Source organism: Neovison vison, chromosome 2 (assembly GCF_020171115.1).
Source record: "Neovison vison isolate M4711 chromosome 2, ASM_NN_V1, whole genome shotgun sequence".
NCBI classification, from domain to species: Eukaryota; Metazoa; Chordata; class Mammalia; order Carnivora; family Mustelidae; genus Neogale; species Neogale vison.
The window spans coordinates 159,929,961-159,950,342 of NC_058092.1; the positions used below are offsets into that span (position 1 = coordinate 159,929,961).

Below are 20,382 nucleotides of genomic sequence, written 5' to 3' on the forward strand. Positions count from 1 at the left end.
TGTTGTGAAGGAAAAGCAGGAGAGGCAGGTCTAGGACCAGTGAACATGCATCCCGATTCTCAGTTGATGTGCTGTGTTCAAAGCTGTATGCACAGTGGAAGAATCCCTTGTTCAGAGCCCCTTGTCTATATGGTCCATTGGACTCCCCAGCTCTGTTCTGGGGAAAGGGGTGCAGGTCAGTTTCAAAATGAGTGGGAACTTTGAGACCCAAAGACGTCAATGTCAGAGATGTTTTATCCAGTCCCAAGAATGGTATATGCCAGTGTCTCTTTAATTATCTTCTTGATGGACGTCCATCGGGACTGGAATATGCATTGTGTTAACAGGGAAATCCACTTTATCCAGTCTATGCTCAGTAGCAGTATGCCGTATTCATGGCAGCCAGTGCCCCATGTTCTGAGACCCTCCTTAGCCCGCTCTCCTGATGGAGGTTCAGTGGCAAGTTCCCACTCACCATGTGGTCAGTGACTTTTTGTTGTCATGCTTTCCCATAAGGGCAGATTAGGGTGCCTTCCTATTACAGTTAGGGTGGCCATATAATTTATTGTCCAAACCAGGACACTTTAGTGAATGGAGGGGATGATCTTGATAATTATGGCAGGACAACAGGCATAAAGCAGGGCTCTGTGGCTTTCTTTCCATGACAAAATTCCTCTTGCAAATTCATAGCCTTTTTACATGTGGTGCAGGTTTCCCTTTTTCCTTTTCTATTTCTCCTCAGTGTGAGCTTTGTTTGTAAATTGTTCTTTTGACAACAGTTTTGCTCTACCCTCTACAGAGTTTGGTGCCTGCCGGGGAGGGTAGTGGGAAGCTGCTGTCCTCTGGATTCCTTTTGTGGAATTGTGATGCTGTCTACCAGCACACATGCTCTGCAGAGTTGGGAAACATCAAATTATGCTCTGATTCTCATGAAGGTCCTTGTGTGTGTGTGAGGCCTTAGCAGACCAGGGAACAATGATGGCTGTAATGAGGTCTCACCTCATAACCCATTCTGGGGTTGTGACATTCAGTGACAATTTCTCTGTCATCCTCAGAGGTACTTAAATTTCTGACTCTTTCCATGGTGATGGGTATGTGCCATTGACTTAGCAATAAATATCCCCTGTCCACTTTCACTGTCCATCCCAAATGAGGTCATGGATAAATGGCCCTCTGCCATCTTACCATTGGGACTTCAGCCAATCTGTGTGGATGAACAGACAGCTGGCAGTCTGGGCTTGTCTTGGGCTGTGGCACCCCTTGCTTCTTGACCTTTCTCTTATAACTGGAGCAAGGAAGGACTTTGTGGTTTGACCTTTCCTTCTTAATGTTCCACTTTGGGAAAATTTTCTTTGTGACTGCTGGATTCAGTTGAGTCTTCATAGGAACACTTAGGTATTGCACTGTATTATTTTTTCTTTTTCTTCTTCTTCTTCTCTCTCTCTCTTTTTTTTTTTTTTAAAGAGAGAGAGAGTGTGTGAATGGGGATGGGTGGGGAAGGACAGGGAATGAGAGAGAATCTTGCCCGGGGCAGAGCCCGACATGGGGCTTGATCCCATGACTCAGATCATGACCTGAGTGGTAATCAAGAGTTGCATGCCCAGCTGACTGAGCCACCCGGCACCCCAGATACTGCATTGTATTTTAGATGCGTCTGAAGTTTGTGATCTGGAGAAAGGGGTAGTTTTATTGGCTGAACATTTCTGATCCTGTATCCTATCGTCCTCAGTCCCTAAGCACTGTCGGTAGAAGCTGCCTATAAAGACACAAAGATACACCAGGTGTCTTCCAAATATATCCAACCTTCCAGAAATTCTTTTACAAACAGAAATGTGCATATTTTCACATAAAGCAGGGAAAAAGGAAAGGGAAATTGGACAGTTTGTCCATTCCTTGTGATGTAACACCACATATGAAGTGTCAACGTCTCCACGAAGCTAATTTACGGGGCTTCATTGTGTTCAACAGTGGGTTTCACCAAACGAAGGCCTTGGCTGGTTTTGGGGTATATTTCTCAGGAATGCAAAGTCGTAGTCACTGAAAGAAGAGGAGAGATGGATCATGTGCATCTTGTGGAAATTCTTAGGTGCCAGCTTGTGGCTGTTGAGTGGGAATGAGAGGAGGCTCCGTCTTCAGTCCCTGCCCTTTGAAGGTGCACCAGTGACCCTCATGACAAAAGTTCAGACAGAGGAGAATGAAAACCATGTAAGCATAATGAGTAAAATCTTTATGAAATTACTGATCCCAGGGGCACTTGGGCAGTGTAGTTAAATGTCTGATGCCTGATGTCGGCTCAGGGCATGATCTCAAAGTCGTGAGATCTGGCCCCATGTTGGGCTCCCGGCTTGAGTCTTCCACGCTCTGTCCCTTCTCTCCTCATGCCGTCACTGTCTCTCTCTCTCTCTCTTTTTCTCACATAAATAAATAAATCTTTCTAAAAAAATTACTGATTCCATTTCATTTAAAAAATAAGAGACTTATAAAATAACCTCAAACCCCACCTGTAAATATTACCAAAAACTTCCTTAATATTTAAATGCTTGGAAAATGATTTTTTAATGATTTTTTTTAGAAAGATGAATAGTTATGACTCTGTATCTAACAAGTTAAAAGAAAACATCCTCCTGGAAATTATGTAAATGAGACATAATTGTATAAGGCCCAGAAAGAATTAAATAGGTGAGTTTCTCAGGAAGCATAAAATTTGTTTCACAATTTCTTAGAATTAAAAGAATATTAAATTATTTAAAAATGTTGTGCTACTACTGTGTTTGTTTCTGAAAGTAAAATACTCAATTAAGTGAATGCTTTGAGATTTTATCCCACGTGGCTAAAGGTAGGTTCCCCAGGAAGCTGGCTCTCTGCTTGGGAGACTCGTGTGTAGGGTGGTTTAGTGAGGTTAGTTCTCAGGAATGACCCCCACCTGGTGGGGAGAGAGCAGCTGGGATGAGCAGAGACAAGGCCAGGCGTGATGCCATTGCATAGAAACCTCAAGAGAGCTCTGAAGAAGCATTGCCCCGCAGGGACGTCCCAGTTGAGGTTGTGGGTCACTGATCCATCCATTGCATCCGTGGGCACTGGCGTTCCTGGGGAGGGTACCACCCATGAGACTCAGCTCCCTGCAGCGAGGGCAGTTCCTGGGGAGAACCTCAGTCCCCCAAATGAGGGGTGTGTGTGAAATGGAGACGAAGCTGTGTCTGTAGATTTCTCCGCATGATGGCCTTTCACCAAAGTATTTGCAGTGAGTGTGTTTCTTTTTTCCTGTCCCCTGGGAATCTGGCGAGCTCACATCGAAGGACCTGTGATTGCTTTGAGGGCAGCTCCGCAAAGGGTGGGAGAGCACGCACCAGCCTGCTGACCCCACGAGGGGAAGAGGCAGCTCTGAACCCGGATCAGCTTTGACTTTGATTTCAAAGCTGTGTCCTTGCCCATCATGGGTAGAAAAGCCTTGTCTCCGTGGGAAACCAGGGGGATACAATAAAACCACCGCCTAGGCATTGTGGTTTGTAACGGCAGAAGATAACCTGAGGCGGATTCAAATTTTTAAGGGTGTTTTGGAGCAAAAACTGATCGGAATCACACAACACTGAAGTAGAAGTGGTCAGGAATGCTCCGTGGGCAGGAGCAGGGGAAGGGCTCCTGGAGAGGAGGGGCGGCAGCAGGGAGAGGAATTACTGATTGGGTCCGGCTGAAAGCGGGGGTGGCTGTCTGGGGTCGCTGTCCTTAGGTTCCGGTTTCAGAGCCTCGATGAGCCACACGAAGCCACACAGAAATCAAACTCATTTACAGCCTCAGACTCTGGTTTGCTGTCCTGGGCCACCAAAGCTTTTGGTGAGTCACCACGGTTGATGGCCTCTTTCCTTCATTAATTTAACAGTAATTTACAGCAAGCCAATTAGTGAATGCAGCCGAACTTGTAAAAATTTACTATTATTGAAAACAGTCAAAGCCCGTTTCTTTTTGCATGGGGTGCTCCAGGATGCTAACTTTTCTCCATTATTCTCAGGGCCGTATCGTTGAGATACTTGTTAATTGTGTGTGTGCGCGCACGCGCGCGTGTGTGTGTGTGTGTGTGCGTTAAAAGGTATTTGACTAAAATGCCTCATTCAGAAACAGTTGGAAACATAAGTCACTTACACTGTCGTTGGAGGTCTCTGAGTGTGTATAGTCAAACCTTGTTTTAACTGTGTTGTGCTTGTACACACACACACGCACGCCCAAAGTAGGAATCTCACATACATAGTTATTTCTCAAGCATTTTAAATTTCATAGGTCCTAGTAGGCCTGTGATTTTTTTCCTTCTGATTCTGTTATCCCATGGCCTCTACTTCATATAGTTTAATATGCTGAAACGACCGATTTCTTCAGGTGGTTTCAAAAGAGAAATCAAACTCAGCTTAGAGTAAATGGGCCTTGACTGTACTGGTAGAGTCTACTTTCAGCTAACTTCGGCTACCTTCGGCCAGCCAGAAATAACAACTAGAGCCAGGCTGGTGGCTGGCCGAAGGTAGCCGAAGTTAGCTGAAAGTTGTTATTTCTGTGCTTTAGCAAAACCAGTAGTGTCTGTTCTCAGCCGTCCACTGCCCCGTCCACGAGGAAGCATAATCTTCAGGCATCTGTGAGCAGAAGGCGGCAAACTTGCATGTACAAAATACTGACGGCTGTTTTGGTCACGACTGTTGACTTTCTCCTTTGTGTGTCTCTGCGTTCATTCAGGCTGTCCTGACAGCAGCTCTGGCCCTGGATGCGGAGGTCCCTTGGCCGGGTTTCGGGGCTGCCTGAGGCTCATCTCCATTGGCGACCAGGCTGTGGACCCCATCACGGTACAGCAGGGATCGCTGGGGACTTTCCGTGACCTCCAGATAGACACCTGTGGCCTCACTGACAGGTAAAGTCATCCCAGGTCATTTCGGCATTCCTGATTTCAATTTTTGGATAGTGGGTTAAGAACAAATGAGCTGCTGAGGGGGAGCACCTCCTTCTAGACCCTTCTCTCTTCCTGATAGCCAACCCGTATGGAAAACTATAATTAACTGAAAACTAGAAAACGACCCTGTTTAATTTCAAACTGTTTCTCCTTTCAGATGGTGTCTTCTTAGAAGAAGCACTGTTGTGAGTTTTCCTTGCGTGTGTCCCCAAGCCACTTCATTTTTACAGAATCCTGTACATGGTGCTATAATTTTTGATGAGTGTAAATACTGACAAGTAAAAATGCTTCTAAAAATTCTTTCATGGCACAAAACAGATTAGAATATTCTAGAAAGATGATGAATCGTTGAGGACCAGGAAGTTGAAAGCCACATGTGGTCAGCGGGATTCGCCCCACACTCCCTTCTCTATGTGGAGAATGAAAAGTAACTCTTCCCCTAGAAGGGTCTCAGCTTTGGGGATTCCTAGTCACACAAACAAAAAGAGGAATGGAAGGAACCCACTTACCGCACACTGAACACGGTACCAGTCCGTGAGGACATAGTGGGGGATGAATGCAAGAGGACAAAGGCACAAACTTCCCGCTCTAAAATAAGTTAAGTGTGGAGACGTAGTGAGCAGCATGATGACTGTAGTGAATACTGTTGTGCGTATTTGAAAGTCGCGGAGGATCTTGAGAGTCCTCGTCACAAGAAAAAATTTTTGTGACTGTGTGTGGTGCTGGATGTTAGTGAGACTTATTGTGGTGATCACATCACAAGATACAAATATTTACTCATTCTGTTGTACACCTGAAACTAATATAATGTTTTAATTCAATTGTACCTCAATTAAAAAAAGAAAGAAAGAAAGAAAGAAAACCCCCGAAACCATAGGACGTTAAAATCACGAAGTCTTGCAACTTTATTCAAACTGTCTTGTTTGTCACGCTCTTGGACTTTCAGGTTTTCTAGCTAAAAGGGATGGCTTAGCTTGATGACATTAAATTTTTTCTGTGCCTGGTATGTCTGCCCTTCCTGAAGTGGACTGCCTTATGTTCCTGTTGAATAAACGGGCATGCTCCAGACACCCTCCCACATCCGTGTATGGCCAGCCTCTTCCAAGTTCATGCTGTGCAAAGTGCTTCGTGCAGTAAATATGTTCCCAGTTTAATTGTACTAGTTGGAATCCCATGTCGTGTCCAATAAAGTACACGATGTGTTGCAATTTGGCAGTGTGTTAGAAAACCATAAGTTCCAGTAGCTTAAAATATTAACTCATAAGAACTTGCTTTCCTTAATTCAGAAGTTCATGGGTATCATCTACATTCTTTTCATTTGTAGGGGAAAAGGAGATTCAAAGAATTAGGCAAAGACTCTGAATCCTAATTCTCAGATTATGAAAGGTATGCTGGCGTAGACACTGGCTTCGTCTGTAAGTTATAGCTTCCACTAGCTCTGGAATCCTGAATCTTAGTATTGGGAGGGGGTTCAGAAACACTCTCTGGGAGGTAAGGTACAGCCCTCACTGATGGGAATGGCTGTCAGTGGCTCAGGAGGGCCAGGGGTCAGGGGTCAGGGGTCAGGTTGTTCAGTCATAGAGCTTGTGACGCTCACAGGAAGTTACTTCATTGCCCTGGGAATTCCCACACAAAGCACGATGCAAACACAGTGTTTCTCTTACATAAGAAATGCATGTTGCCCCTCTGTGCAGAAAGGTCTTTAGCCAAAAACACACAAAAAAAGACCAAAAACAAACAAACAACAACAAAGTATGCGTGACGTATGACTGTGTGTGTGTGTGTGTGTGTATCACCAAAATAGAAAGATTCCCATATCACACCCAAAAATTGTTATTAGAAGTATGTACCAGCAATGGATAGGGACCCCTGGGATCTGGGATATTAAGTTACCTTCCCTGCTCAAAGCAGAAGCTGAGGTTCATGGCAGCCCCGTAAGTGGGTCTGAAAAGAGCCATTGGCAATTTGGCTGATGTAGCCAATAATTGTACTTTTTTATGGTTTTTGTGGTTTAACATCAGAAAACACATCCTTACTCTTCACTGTTAGAAATGTTCACTCTGTCTTAGTGCTTCAGGCCACACCTCCACCTCCATGTTCAATGCATCATGAAAGAGATTCACATGGAAATATGACAGAGCAACCATCCATGCCAGGCTCGTGCCGGGCACTTGCTCCATGCCGAGCCCAGCCACCGCCAGCCCGCACTTTGCCTGTCCAGAGCCAGTCACGCTGTGTTCAGGTGAAGCTGAGATTTATGATTGAAATGCAGGCAATTTTGTAACTCTTATCTGTCAGGCAAAGGAGTTAATAATTCATGATGCATAACAGCATTCCTGTCCCAACGGCACAGCAGGTTATGAAAAGATGTTTGAAACCAGCTGGGGATACAGGAGACCTTCCTGAGCTGCACAAGGACTCATGCATATGGTGATCTGTGCACCCCAGGCTCCCATGAAACTGGGAAAGCTGTAGGTTCTTGGGGACAAGGCTTCAGGAACAAGGTTATCATGGTGAAGGATCATGTCTCACAGCAATTGTGTTTTGGACATTAGGATTTTGTGTCCTATAACTCGGGTTACACAGTCCTTTCCAGGTTTCTTTTAGGATCACAGGAATGCCACCTTGAACATCTCTAGGCATGGACTGTACTGATGGGACCACTTTGCCCACCTCTGTGGACTTTGGTCAGCATTTCATCTTCATCAAATGCAGCATCACGTGCTCTACGTGTTATTTTTTATTTTTTTATTTTTTTTTTTTTTTTTAAAGATTTTATTTATTTATTTGAGAGAGAGAGTGTGAGAGAGAGCATGAGCGAGGAGAAGGTCAGAGAGCGAAGCAGACTCCCCATGGAGCTGGGAGCCTGATGTGGGACTCGATCCCGGGACTCCAGGATCACGCCCTGAGCCGAAGGCAGTCGTCCAACCAACTGCGCCACCCAGGCGTCCCTCTACGTGTTATTTTTTAGAGATCAGTAGACTGAAGTGAAAGTTGTGGGGAGGTTGTGGAGACATGCGGGACGGGTGCCTAATTTGTGCTGGGACAAGGCAGGGCTATCAGAGAGGAGGGAGAGACACCTACCCTGGGGTGGAAGGTGGGTACATCAGTTGAGTGAGAGAGGCTGGACATCCAGAAAAGGTACAGCCATGAGCCCAAGCCAAAGTTCCACCATGAGTCTGCCTGTTTGAACATGGCTGCTGTAGAAATTGGGTATCTGAGGATGAGCAGCAGGGATGGTGAGAGATGGGGTTGTCTGGCTGGAAAGGGACTACGCTGCAGAGGCCTGGTGGCCAGCTCAAAATCCAGACACTGATCTAAGGCTCCCCAGGAAGTCACTGAAGGCTCTGTGCTAGGAAGCCACTTGCACAGCTAAGCAATACTGCCGACGGGGAAAGATGTTTTGGGTGTGGGCCACAGAGACAGGGTGTGTGGCCCGGAGGCCAGGTAAGGACCTGCCTACCCATAGGAGAAGGGATGATAGCCTGAGGTAGGGAAGAGAAAAATGTAGATGATGTACACAGTGTTTGTTCAACAGAAGCACAAGCTGATGAGTGCGTGACTATGGGGGGATGGAGAGGGACAGGTCAGGATGACCTTCGGGTTCTGGCTTGGACAGCTAGATAAAGGATGGTATCACCACTCAATGGAACACTGAAGAAGAAGCATGATTTTTGGAGGTAGAGTCAAGAGGCTTAGTTATTAAATTTGAAGATATTTAGGGAATCATAGAAGTACAAAATCCTAAAGTTGAGAAGAATCTTAAGCATGACATCTATTGAAGTTTCCATCTCAAAGCAGGGATCTCTTTCTCACCATAGAGAAGAGAATCTTGCTTCTATTCCATCTTTCAGGAATGAAACCCTTGCCCATTCACCAAATGCTTCACCAGTGTCCTCTTTTCCACCCAGATTTCTACAACGAATCTTCATATTTCCTGCTGTAAGTTTAGGCACACTTTATTCCCATAGTCCAATAAGTACTCAGTGAATTCCCTTCATTGGCTCTCCTCTAGGCTAATGTCTGTTCTCTTAGCAATTGTTTAGAGGTCAAGGCGTTAAGCACTATCTCAATCCCAATTGCCCTCCTCTGCACCAACTGTGGCCAACATCTTCCCTAAATATGGAAGGGACCTGGTCCATGCATGATATGTAGGATTCATAACCTCCCTCCCCAAAGAAACTGGTGCAGACCAAGCTCATCTCATCTGCGTGTAAGCATCACCAGCATCCTGGACTTGTGGTTTCCACCAATCACAAACGTGGGGGTGTGCCACCATTTTAGTTTTCTTACTACAGCTGGTGCCTCTCTCTGGTCTTCCTTGTTCATGCTGAGTCCTGCCAGGAAAGCTGGAGATTTGGGGTAAGGAAGCTGACCTCAGGTGTGTAACTGGCCTAAACAAACCAAGGACATGGGACAACAGTCACTAAGGAAAGGGCCCAGGTAAAAACAGACCTGCTCTATAATCATTGGAGGTGAAGAGACGTTCTTCCATTTTCCCAAGAAGCTCACCTTCTAGTTTTTGGCATAGAATCAGGTGTCTTCCATTCAAATGCCAGAAGACCTAGCAGGAGAGTGTTTATGTATGTCCTTTGAAAGACGTTGGGCTCATTTCCAGCACCTTCCTACCAAATAGCAAATGAGTGCTAACTGCATATAGAGTAGAAGGAACCCAAAGTTACCCATTCCTTTGACTCCTTGAGAGAAATAGGCATTGAGCTCCAGAGGATAACAAGTACTTACGTAAGTTCCTGCAAATGTATGAGACTTCTGAAGGACTATATCAAGAGCTTTAACTGTGTAACAAGAGAGGCCATGTGGCTTATCAGGACCCAAGTAATCTGCCTTTAAATTGATGCCGGTCTTCATTTCTACATCATTGAAAAGGTGTGATGCATAACATTCCTTTGTGAGGGTATTAACAAATTTTTTTTACCCATTCCTCATTTGATTGACATGTAGGTTCTTTCTACTTTTTGACTCTTATGAATAATGCTGATATAAACATGAATGTACAGGTTTTTGTACAGACCTGTGTTTTTGGTTCTCTTGGGCAGCTACCTAGGAGTGGAATTGCTGGGTCAGGGGTGAGTTTGTGTTTAACTGCTTGAGGAACTTCCAGATTGATTTCCAAAGTACCATTTTATATTCCCAGCAGTGACGTAGAAGGGTCCAAGTCATCTTGGCCCTGCCTACACCTGTTATGATGTCTTTTTGATGAGAACCATTCCAGTGGGTGAGAAGTGGCATCTCGTTGTGGTTTTGATTTGCGCTTTCCAAATGACTAATGATGTCGAGCATGCTTACATATGTGTATTTTCTGTCGGGTCATCTTTTGTAAGGCATCTGTTCATGATTACATATGTGTATTTTCCGTCTGGTCATCTTTTAGAAAGCATCTGTTCAGATCTTTTGACTCTTTGGACCCAGTTTTTAATTGGTTGTTCATTGCCCTTATTGTTGAATTTTTAAAAAGTTTTATCTATATTTTGGATATCCATCCTGTGTCAAATACAAATTTTGCAAACACTCTTCAAGTCTGTGGTCTCTATTCTCATTCCCTTAAGTTTTAAATTTTAATGAAGCCTGAATTATCAATTTTTTCTTTCATAGACCATATCTGAAAAGTCATTGCCATGCCCAAGGTCAGCTAGATTTTTGTCCTGCAATCTCTTCTGGGAATTTAATAGTTTGGCATTTTACAATTAGGTCTATGATCTAAGTTAGGTTAACTTTAAGTTCTTTTAATCTGTAACTGAAACACAGTTTACATATTGTATTAGTTTTAGGTGTAAAATAGAGTGAGTCAGCCATTATATACATTATGAAACACTCACCCTGAATGGTGTTGTTGCCATGTCACTGCACAAACTTATTACAATATTATTGACTATATTTGCTATGCTGTATTTTTCATCCTTGGCATTTATTTTATAACCAAAGTCTGTACCTCTCAATCCCATTCACATATTTTGCCCTTCTGCCCTCCCCCATTACCTGGCAACCACTAGTTTGTTCTCATATTTATGAGTCTGTTTCTCTTTTTTATTGTCTTTTGTTTGCTCACTTGTTTGTTTTTTTCAGATTCCAACATTCAAATGAAATCATATGGTATTTGTCTTTCTCCATCTGACTTATTTCACTGAGCATAATACCTTCTAGGTCCATCCATGTTCTATCAAATAACAAGATTTCATCTCTTTTATGGCCGAGCAGTCTACCATTGTGTGTTTATATACCACATCTTCCTTGCCCACCCATCTGTTATGACTACTCAGGTTGCTTCCATGTCTTGACTCTTGTAAATAATGCTTGCAATGAACATAGGGTGCATGTATCCTTTGGAATTCGTGTTTTTGTTTTTCTTGGATAAATACCCAGAAGTGGAATTACTGGATCATATGTCATTTCTATTCTTACTTTCTTGGGGAACTTTCATACTGCTTCCGTAGTTGATGCACCAGTTTACATTCCCACGAACAGTGCACAAAGCTTCCCTTTTCACCACATTCTCCCTAACACTTGCTATTTCCTGTCTTTTTGATACTAGCCATTCTGGGAAGAGTGAGATGAAATCTCATCGTGTTTCTGATCTGCCTTTCCCTGATGATGAGTCATGAACATCTTTTCATGCGTCTATTGGCCATCGGATGGCCTCTTGGGAAAACATCTGTCCAGATTCAGTGCTCATTTTTTTTGTTATTTGTTTTTCTGATGTTGCATTATATCCACTCTTTATATATTTTAATTAAGCTCTTATCAGATATATGATTTGCAAATATCCTCTCTCATTCGAAACGTTGCTTTTTTTATTGTTGATGGGACAAAACTTTCTTAGTTTGTTGTAGTCCCAATAGTTTATTTTTGCTTTTGTTTCCCTTGACTGATGAGGCATATCTAGAAAAATATTGCTAAGGCTGATGGGCAAGGGTTTACTGCTTATATTTGCTTCTAGGAGTTTTATGGTTTCAGGTCTCACATTTAGGTCTTTATACATTTTGAGTTTATTTTTGTGTGTGGTGTAACAAAGTGGTCCAGTTCTGTTCTTTTGCATGTGGCTGTCCATTTTTCCCAACATTCATTGAAGAGACTGTCTTTTCATCATCATATATTCTTGTCTCCTTTGCCATAGATTCATTAACTATACGATCATGGGTCTATTTCTGCACTCTCACTTCTATGCCATGGGTCTCTATTTTCATGCTAGTACCATACTGTTTTGGTTACTGTAGCTTGGCAGTAGTTTGAAATCTAGAATTATACCTCTAGCTTTGTTCTTCTTTCTCAAGATTGTTTTGACTATTCATGGTCTTTTGTCATTCCATATAAATTCTATGATTTTTTTTTTGTTCTAGTTCTGTAGAAAGTACTATTGATAGGGATAGGGAAAGTACTATTGATAGATGATAGGGACTGCATTCAATAGGTAGATTGCTTTGGGCAGCAGGATGTTTTAACAATACTAATTCTTCCAATCCATGAGCATAACATGTCTTTCTGTCGGTTTGTGTCATCTCTGGTTTCTCTCATCAATATATTATAGTTTTCCAGGTACAGGTCTTTCACCCCCAAACACTCTTCTAGCCCCTTATGTCTCAGTTTGCTAATGCCCCATTTGTCAGATCAAGTCCCATGCCCAACCCAGGTTGAAAAAGGCTAAGCCTCTTGGTGGGAGGATCTGCAGGTCCCACTGCAAGGACATGGAGGCCGGGAGGGGAACAGGTGCAGCTGGCCACCTTTGGCCTCTGCTAGCACTTTGACTCTGATCATGGATGAAACCAATCCTGCCTTATTTGTGAAAAAGCAAACACATTTTTTTGATAGAATGCAATGTGTAAAAAATTGATCTGCTGCCAATACAGAACAATTGGTAGCATCTAGTGGGTTTCTTATCTGTGGTGGGTGCTACATTAGGAAACCTTCTTGACAGACCCAGCAGGTTTTGTCCATGGTCTCATTTTTCTCCTGAAGGCCCTGTCGGTACCACGTTTTACTGTAGCAGATTAGCGCCAAGACACACATTTTCTCCTGACAGAACATGGGGGAAAGCCAGTGTATCTATTTTCTTGCAGGTGTTTGCCCAGCTACTGTGAACATGGGGGCGAATGTTCCCAGTCCTGGGACACCTTCAGCTGTGACTGCATGCACACTGGATACACGGGTGCGACCTGCCATTCCTGTAAGCCTTATACATCACTGTCTCAATTTCCGTGCAGTTACTTTTTCCTTTTCATGATTTGGTGTATATATGTCTGTATCTGTGCAATCATGTGGTGGAAAACAACAAAACCAGGGTATTTTAGAGACTAATTTGTGTCTGGTTTGGTTATTTATTTATTTTAGAAATGGGAGGGGTTGAGGGAGAGGGAGAGAGAGAATCCCAGCCCTGTATGGAGCCCGACATCAGACTCGATCTCATGACCCTGAGATCATGACCTGAGTTGAAATCAGGAGTCAGACACTTAACTAACTGAACCACCCAGGTGCCCTTGTCTGGTTTATTTTTAATCAATTTTATTTCCTAGTCATGTTACAACAGTTTACGGAAATTTGTAGTATCAAATAGGACAGGAAAAAAAAATAAAATAGGAGTCAAAGGAATATGTATAAGAAGATAAAATAAAACAAAAAGTGAAAAAACAAGCTCCCTCTCCCCCAATACAAAAAGCAATCTAGATGGCATGGTGGTGTTACTTGTTCCGTTCCTTGGGTTGGACCCAACTTTGGTTCTCAAGTCCTGTCTGCCAAAGAAAGAGGACAAAGTACTGATGGTCAGTATTTATAAAATTACACGGGGAGAGTCTCTGGAGGAGCACAGGATGGGAAATACCATGGGGGTTTTCTAGATGTCATCCAGAAGCCAGGCAAACGATCAGGTCCCTTGCAATCTTGATGCTCTTTGATGATGGTGGTGGTTTACACACTGGGGACTTACCGCATGCCTGTGGTACCCTCACTCTGTCTAGTTCTGCATGTTTCAACTCCTTTAACCCTCAGAACTGCTCTGGAGGTAAGTGCTTTATTTTCCACACTGTGCGCTTGCGGAAAGACAGAGGTCAGCACCTTTGACCGTGGTGACACCGCTGCGGGCGAGGGCTCTCAACCACCTCTCCATCCTATTTCTTCCACCTTGAATACGAGTCTCTTTCCTGAAGAATTATTTTCTCAATTTCACAGCTAAACACACTTTATTGACCTCTAATTCATAGAGAATTAGAGCCCCGAGATCCTCACTGCTTTCTAATTACTAGCTTTTGTTGTTTATGTTTTTATTCTACTTTTTCCTTTTTTGTGTGTATCAGTGACATTTTAAAAAATTTATTTATTTTTATTCCAATTCCATTCATTAACACATAGTGTATTATTAGTTTCACAGGGAGAGGTCAGTGATTCATCCATCTTCTATAACACCCAGTGCCCATTCCATCCCATGCCCTCCTTAAAGCCCATCACCTAGAGACCCCATCCCTTCACCCCTTCCCCTCTAGCAACCCTCGTTTGTTTTCATAAGGATCTCTTATGGTTTGTCTCCCTCTCTGATTTCATCTTATTTTATATTTCCCTCCCTTCCCTTATGCTCCTCTGTTTTGTTTCTTAAATTCCAATTTCGAGTGAGATGACATGATGACATGATGGTCTATCATGATGGTCTATCTCAGTCTATCTCTGATTGACTTACTTCACTGAGCATAATACCCTGTAGTTCCATCCATGTTGTTGCACATGGCAAGATGTCATCTGTTCTGATGGCTGAGTAATATTCTATTGTATTTTCACACCATTTTTTTTTGTCCATTCATCTATCAGTGGATGTCTGCGCTCTTTCCCTGGTTTGAATATGGTGGACATTGCTGCTATAAACATTGGGACACACGTGCCACTTTGGATCACGACATTTGTATCTTCCAGGCAAACACCCAGTAGTGGAAATGCTGTGTCATAGGGTAGCTCTATTTTCAACTTTTTGAGGAACCTCCATACTGTTTTCCAGAGTGGCTGCCACTATTTCTGAGTCCCTTCTTTTGTAGCATGTCTTCCCTCTCTGGGCCTTTAGAGAGATAGCATGACATGAAAATTCACTAAGCAAAGCATGGATTGTCCCATATCCAACCTTAAGTGAACTGAACCTCAGGGAAGCAGGCATCATTGTTGGGATGAGAAGGCCCGGTCCCCAGCCCGGTTCTGTAGAGGAGCCAGGAGGCTATGCAGACAAAGGGAGGTCACTCCCCACCTCAAATCCCATAAGTTCAACCAGAGCAATTCTACCTGCATCTCTATTTACTATTATGGTGCCAGGTAAGAACTTGCCGAGGTAACTATTTGGAAGGAGCTGGGCATCTGGGCAGTCTGAAGCTGAGTGACTGGTCTAGAGTTGCAGCTAGGAATGGGGTGGCCTCCTACTTACAGTGTCTGCCCATCACATCGAGCAAGGTGTCCTACACAGACTTAATGACTAAAGCACAGTTGCTAAAGCGTTATCAGTAACTCTGATTTAAACATTGCTCCAAACAACTCTGATTGAAAAAGTTCCAGGTGTTATAAAAAAGGGTCTTTCACTCGTGGCCTTCATAATTTGATTTGGCCAAATGACTGAACTGACTTTACTGTGATTCTCTGTCTACCGAAGTGAAGGTGGGATAGTTCCAAAGCCACAGGAAGGGATCAGAGATGACAAGATTTTGGTGTAAGGGTCCAGTGAATGTGTCTGCATTCACACGTACAGCAGGTGTCTTCCTAGTGTTTCCTTCATTACCTCTGGTCCCCAAGCAGGCCCAGCCCCAACCTGAATGTAACCACCATTAGCACTTTGCGTCTGTCCCTCTGGACACTCTCCTAGGTGGTTATGAGCATATTTATGTATTTGCAGAAACACAAACATGAGTGGGCAAACTGCCAGCATGTCTGGGAAAGCAATCCATGTTGTCTCTGTGGCCATGAGTGGATGGTGGTCTTAGGTGTGTGACAAATGGGGGCCAATCTAATTTGACAAACTGACACTCAGCCATAATTTATAAAAGAATGCCATATTTTGCAAAATCCTTGGGCAGGCAGACATGACTTTGATCTTCTTCTGTGAGAAAGGAGAAAATCCCTCTGCCATGGCTGCCCCACCTCTCCCGGACTCTCTTCACTGTTCAAAAGAGGCAGAGATTTAAAAGGTAGATAATTCAGCGAGCTTAGAATGTTGTCTGTTCTCACCCACTCTCAGCCTCCTCTGTCCCTGCTAGGATCACTCCGCTCTGTGGCTCTGGCCTGGCCACTTGCAGGTCTGTGTTCATGGATGCCAGGTCTCAGCCTTAGGGGGGCTGAGGGACCCAGTCCGCATTGTCCTTGACTGGCTGCCATTAGCCACTTCTCAGGTTTTCAAAGGGTCTTTCCTGTCAAGGAAATAAGTGAGACAAGTGGGAGCTATTACTCAGTTGATTAATCATTTAAACTTATTCTGAACATTGATTAAGTCCATCATCTACTGATGTTAGTCACTTGCCTTGTGATAGCAAAATACTTATTGCACGTATAAAAAATTTAAATAAGAATCAGGATATGTTGAAACTACTGAGAGATATTTCATATATTATATATATATTATATATATATATATTTGACTTTCAATTTGCTTGAATAATCATTTGTGAAGCATTTCAGGAAATTTCCTTTTAAAACACACATTATAAATGGAATGAAGGAGACTTGCTGATTTATAAATCTCCTCTGGAAAGTAATGCATTGCACAGGTAGATTGTTTTAAGTAAACAGAGGCTATAACTACTGAGTAATTTAATACATCGACGTGGTTATTAGGTAATAACAGATCACTTAAGGAGATGAAGCCAGTGTACTTCTGAGGCTTGGATATCATGGGGCACAATAGAAGGAGATAGCGTGAGGCCAGTTACCGTGGTCTTGGAATAAATCTTGTTGCTAGAGCAGGGAGGGTTCAGATACAAAAGGTGATAACCTCTTAAAATCTTTCGCTCCAAGTTTCAGGGTCTTCACGCTGCCTGACTGACACAGGGGAACAATCCCTGGAGAAACTGCTCCAGAGAGCAAGGCAAAATGAGTATCACTGGGGAAAGCATCCCATCACTAAGGACAGGGAGGGATCCATCCCATTACAGCCCTGTCTGAGACCCCTATCCTTTGCAGCTCTGTTCGAGCAGTCCTGTGATGCCCACAGGCACAGAGGGAACTCCTCAGGGTTCTACTATATTGATTCAGATGGAAGTGGCCCGCTGGGACCTGCTCTTGTATACTGCAACATGACAGGTATGCTAATGATACACTTTATTGTGCCCATTAAGCTCATGTGATTGGTTGCTGTGTGAAAAACCACCAGGTTTAGCTCTGTCGAGTAATGTGTGTGTTCCTGTGCAACTATGTATAAGCAATATTTCATTTTCCCTGGAAATCCAGTTATACATGGTGGATGGATACAGGTGTGTGTACCTGCAAAGGATCAGTGTGTGTACCATGGTAAATGGCTGCTGCCCATGAACTGATGCAATTTCGAACGCCTCCCGTGTGTTTGTGTGTGTGTGTGTGTGTGTTGGTGGCCACATCTTCTCTTCCGTGCTCACATCACATTTCACTAGCAGAAACAACCCTTCTTTACAAACTTCCCATGCTACTCTAGTGGTGTGGACCTGGTGGGAACTTTGGCAACCTTAGAGTTTGACCCTGCAAAAAAGTCAGAAAAAGTCAGCTGTAAATGGTTTTCAGGTACTCCTGACCTGGTTATAATTTGCTTTCTCTGCTCTGGTTACGTGTCACCCCAATAGGGTTGCAATTTCTAGATGGAAGGAGTCATTTATGGGGGAATTGACAATAGTGGTTTGTGACAAGCTGGAAGTTCGGCTGTGGTTTCCATACCTACTCTCACTGCATACATAAAATCTGAGAATTTTGGTGATGGTGAATCTAGTGTTGATCTGAATTGGATCAATTATATCTTCCAGCCCCAAAACTACTCCCAAATTAGCATTGGATGGATGTATGACTGTTGGGGGCTTTGGGGCAAGCCACTTATCATAGAAACTGACCAAAACATTGCAACGGGATAAGAGGTAAATATATTGACTTACTTTACTGAAAGGTATGTGATGTGTTAAGTACGTAAGGATCTTTCTAGATATCCTGGGCTCCAGTGGTTGTAACAGGCCTTCAACTTACTCAGTTTCTGCTTGGTTTTCATGGCTCAAGTGAATGCCAAGAACAGAGAAAGCTAAATAAAGATGCTGGCACCCCAGTTATACATTCTACTTTTATCAATCGCATGCCTAATTATCACAGAAGTCTAGGACCTATTAAAGATTTTCATATATTTTGTCCTATAAGCAAAGTTCCTTATACATTGAAAAATTTTGAGATCCAGAGAAAAGTGAAAATGATCCCAGCTGGCAAACTGCAAAGATGAGCAAGTTTTCAATGACTGAAGCTGGTTTCTTGATAATTAGCTGCTGGCAGGGTTAGTAAGGCTGAGGTCACATTTATTAAAAAAAAAAAAAAAAAGACGTTTGCTGCCAAAAGGCATGATAGATGGCTAATTGCCTGATTGTCTGCAGTGTATGGTAATAATAAAAGAAAAATAGTTTAATCATGCAAGTGGACTCATGGTCCAGGCTTCACCAGGTAGCTTTCATTGTGCGTATTTATAAAGTGCATTCGGAATGTACCGCTGGCTCATAGGCACTTGTTTTAATACAAATTTCATAACATCGCTGATGTGCTTTGATGGTCTGTCATTGCTGCTGTCTTTTCAGAGTGAGCCCACTAGCAGAGGGAAGAGTAGTTACAGTCAAAGTGCAGAGAAAGCAAGAACAGATCTCAGGTTTTGATTTTGGGTAACACAAGAAACTATCTGATGACCAATAAGCCAGGGTTTTGCTTGTTTGTTTTTTTTTTTTTTTTTTATCCTTGAGGCAAGAAGGAGCCTCTGAAAAGTAAAATCTCTTGGCCAATTATATAAGAGGAAGGCCTCACAGACTGTCTCCTGAGGATGCGAATCACTTTTCTCCCAGGCATGACTCCAAGGAATGTCCAAGTAATGCCCCACTCTGAAGAGTTGAAAAGGCAGTGCTCCCAAACATGGAGCTCCTGTGTCCTCAGTACCCACTCTGCGCTGGGCTCAGCGGTAACCACAGCAGGGAGCGGAGGAGAACACTCCCCGCCCCTGGTGTGCGGTAGGCAGGTCGGTGCACAGAACCAGAGCCCTGAGAGCTGCTGCTGGAGCAGGTGGCTGGTACGTGGCAGCAGGTGCTGTGACGCTGTATACAGTGGGGGCGGGGTGCACAGACCATGGATGGGGGAGGTGTCACAATTTTAAATAGAGTCATCCAGGGAAGCACTCAGTTTGAAAGTTAGGTTTGCTTCCAGAAAACCTGAGCAAGCCTTCAAGCAGAGGGAGTGTGCTCCCGGGATCCTAATGTGTTGGACAGATGCTTGTTGGGGGTAGGGGGACCCGAGGGGGACCCTCAAGTCACGCCGCTGGAAAGTGACAGGTGCAGGACTCCCACTGGCAGAGTATTTGGGGCCTTTGGCCACCATTCTGTGCCCTACAGGAGCAAGGAGACCCGTTAGTGGGGATGGGGTGGAGCAGATAGGAATGGAGGAGGGGAGGGAGTGGGGGGCGAACCCATGGACTGAATGTGGCTGGAGGAAGACAGGCATCTGGAATGTCCTCCATGTTTGCATCCGAGCCCTGGAAGGATGGTGCAGGTATTCGCAGCAGGGAAAAGGCAGGTCTGCGGAGGAAAGCAGGATTCCCACAGTGAATACCTGAGGTTGCATTGCCAGCTGTGTGAATAGTTAGTGGGGACCTGTTGGTCATAAAAACAAGTGTAATGTGTCATCTGAAAGCCTGCTGGGTAGTTAGAATCTCCTTGGCAATATGAACTTCTAAACATATATTTTAGAGAGTAACTTTACACATTAATTGAACAGACCAGCAGGCTCCCTTTTGCTTTGGGGTGGCTGGTGGATGCTATCCAGCACCCCACAGCAACATGGGGCATCTCTGGGTCCCCACACCCTTGTCCATTGTCCACAGAAGGGCAGCTCTGCTCTCAGCAGGATCGGGTTCTGCAGAAGCATCCCAGAAAAAGCTGTGTTTTTATAAAGCTCCCTGAGATTTTCTGATGTATATACAGATTCAGAAGCCATGGCCACGGGGCTTGGATCTTTGGTTTCATTGGCACAGCCTGCCCTGTGTCCACCAAAATTAAAATTGAAAGAGGGCAAAAGGATCACAGAAAGGAGAAATAGAGCCAATGCTGCTGTAAAATTCTGGTGCCGCTGTTCATTTCTTGGTCCAGGCCACGGTTCTGTTGCTCCGTTTGTAAAATTGGCTGTGGTGGAATTTAATGACCACCACATCCACAAAGGCAGCAGAATTGCTCACATGCATTAAGATAATATTGAAGGCATAGATTCTGTAAATTAAACGTCTTCCAAACTCTCTAACTTGATCTTGGAAAGTC

At 43.8% G+C, this 20,382-nt stretch overlaps 1 protein-coding gene across 3 annotated transcripts in view; it reads left to right on the top strand.

The window, feature by feature from the left end:
- Positions 1-20,382, top strand: part of LOC122900625 (contactin-associated protein-like 3) — a 205,183-nt gene that overhangs the window by 131,780 nt on the left and 53,021 nt on the right. For all 3 annotated transcript variants that reach the window (XM_044239395.1, XM_044239396.1, XM_044239397.1), the window contains 3 exons: positions 4,696-4,867; positions 12,979-13,085; positions 17,054-17,173. In XM_044239395.1, coding sequence (XP_044095330.1) covers positions 4,696-4,867; positions 12,979-13,085; positions 17,054-17,173 — 399 coding nt within the window. The remainder of the gene's footprint in view (positions 1-4,695; positions 4,868-12,978; positions 13,086-17,053; positions 17,174-20,382) is intronic.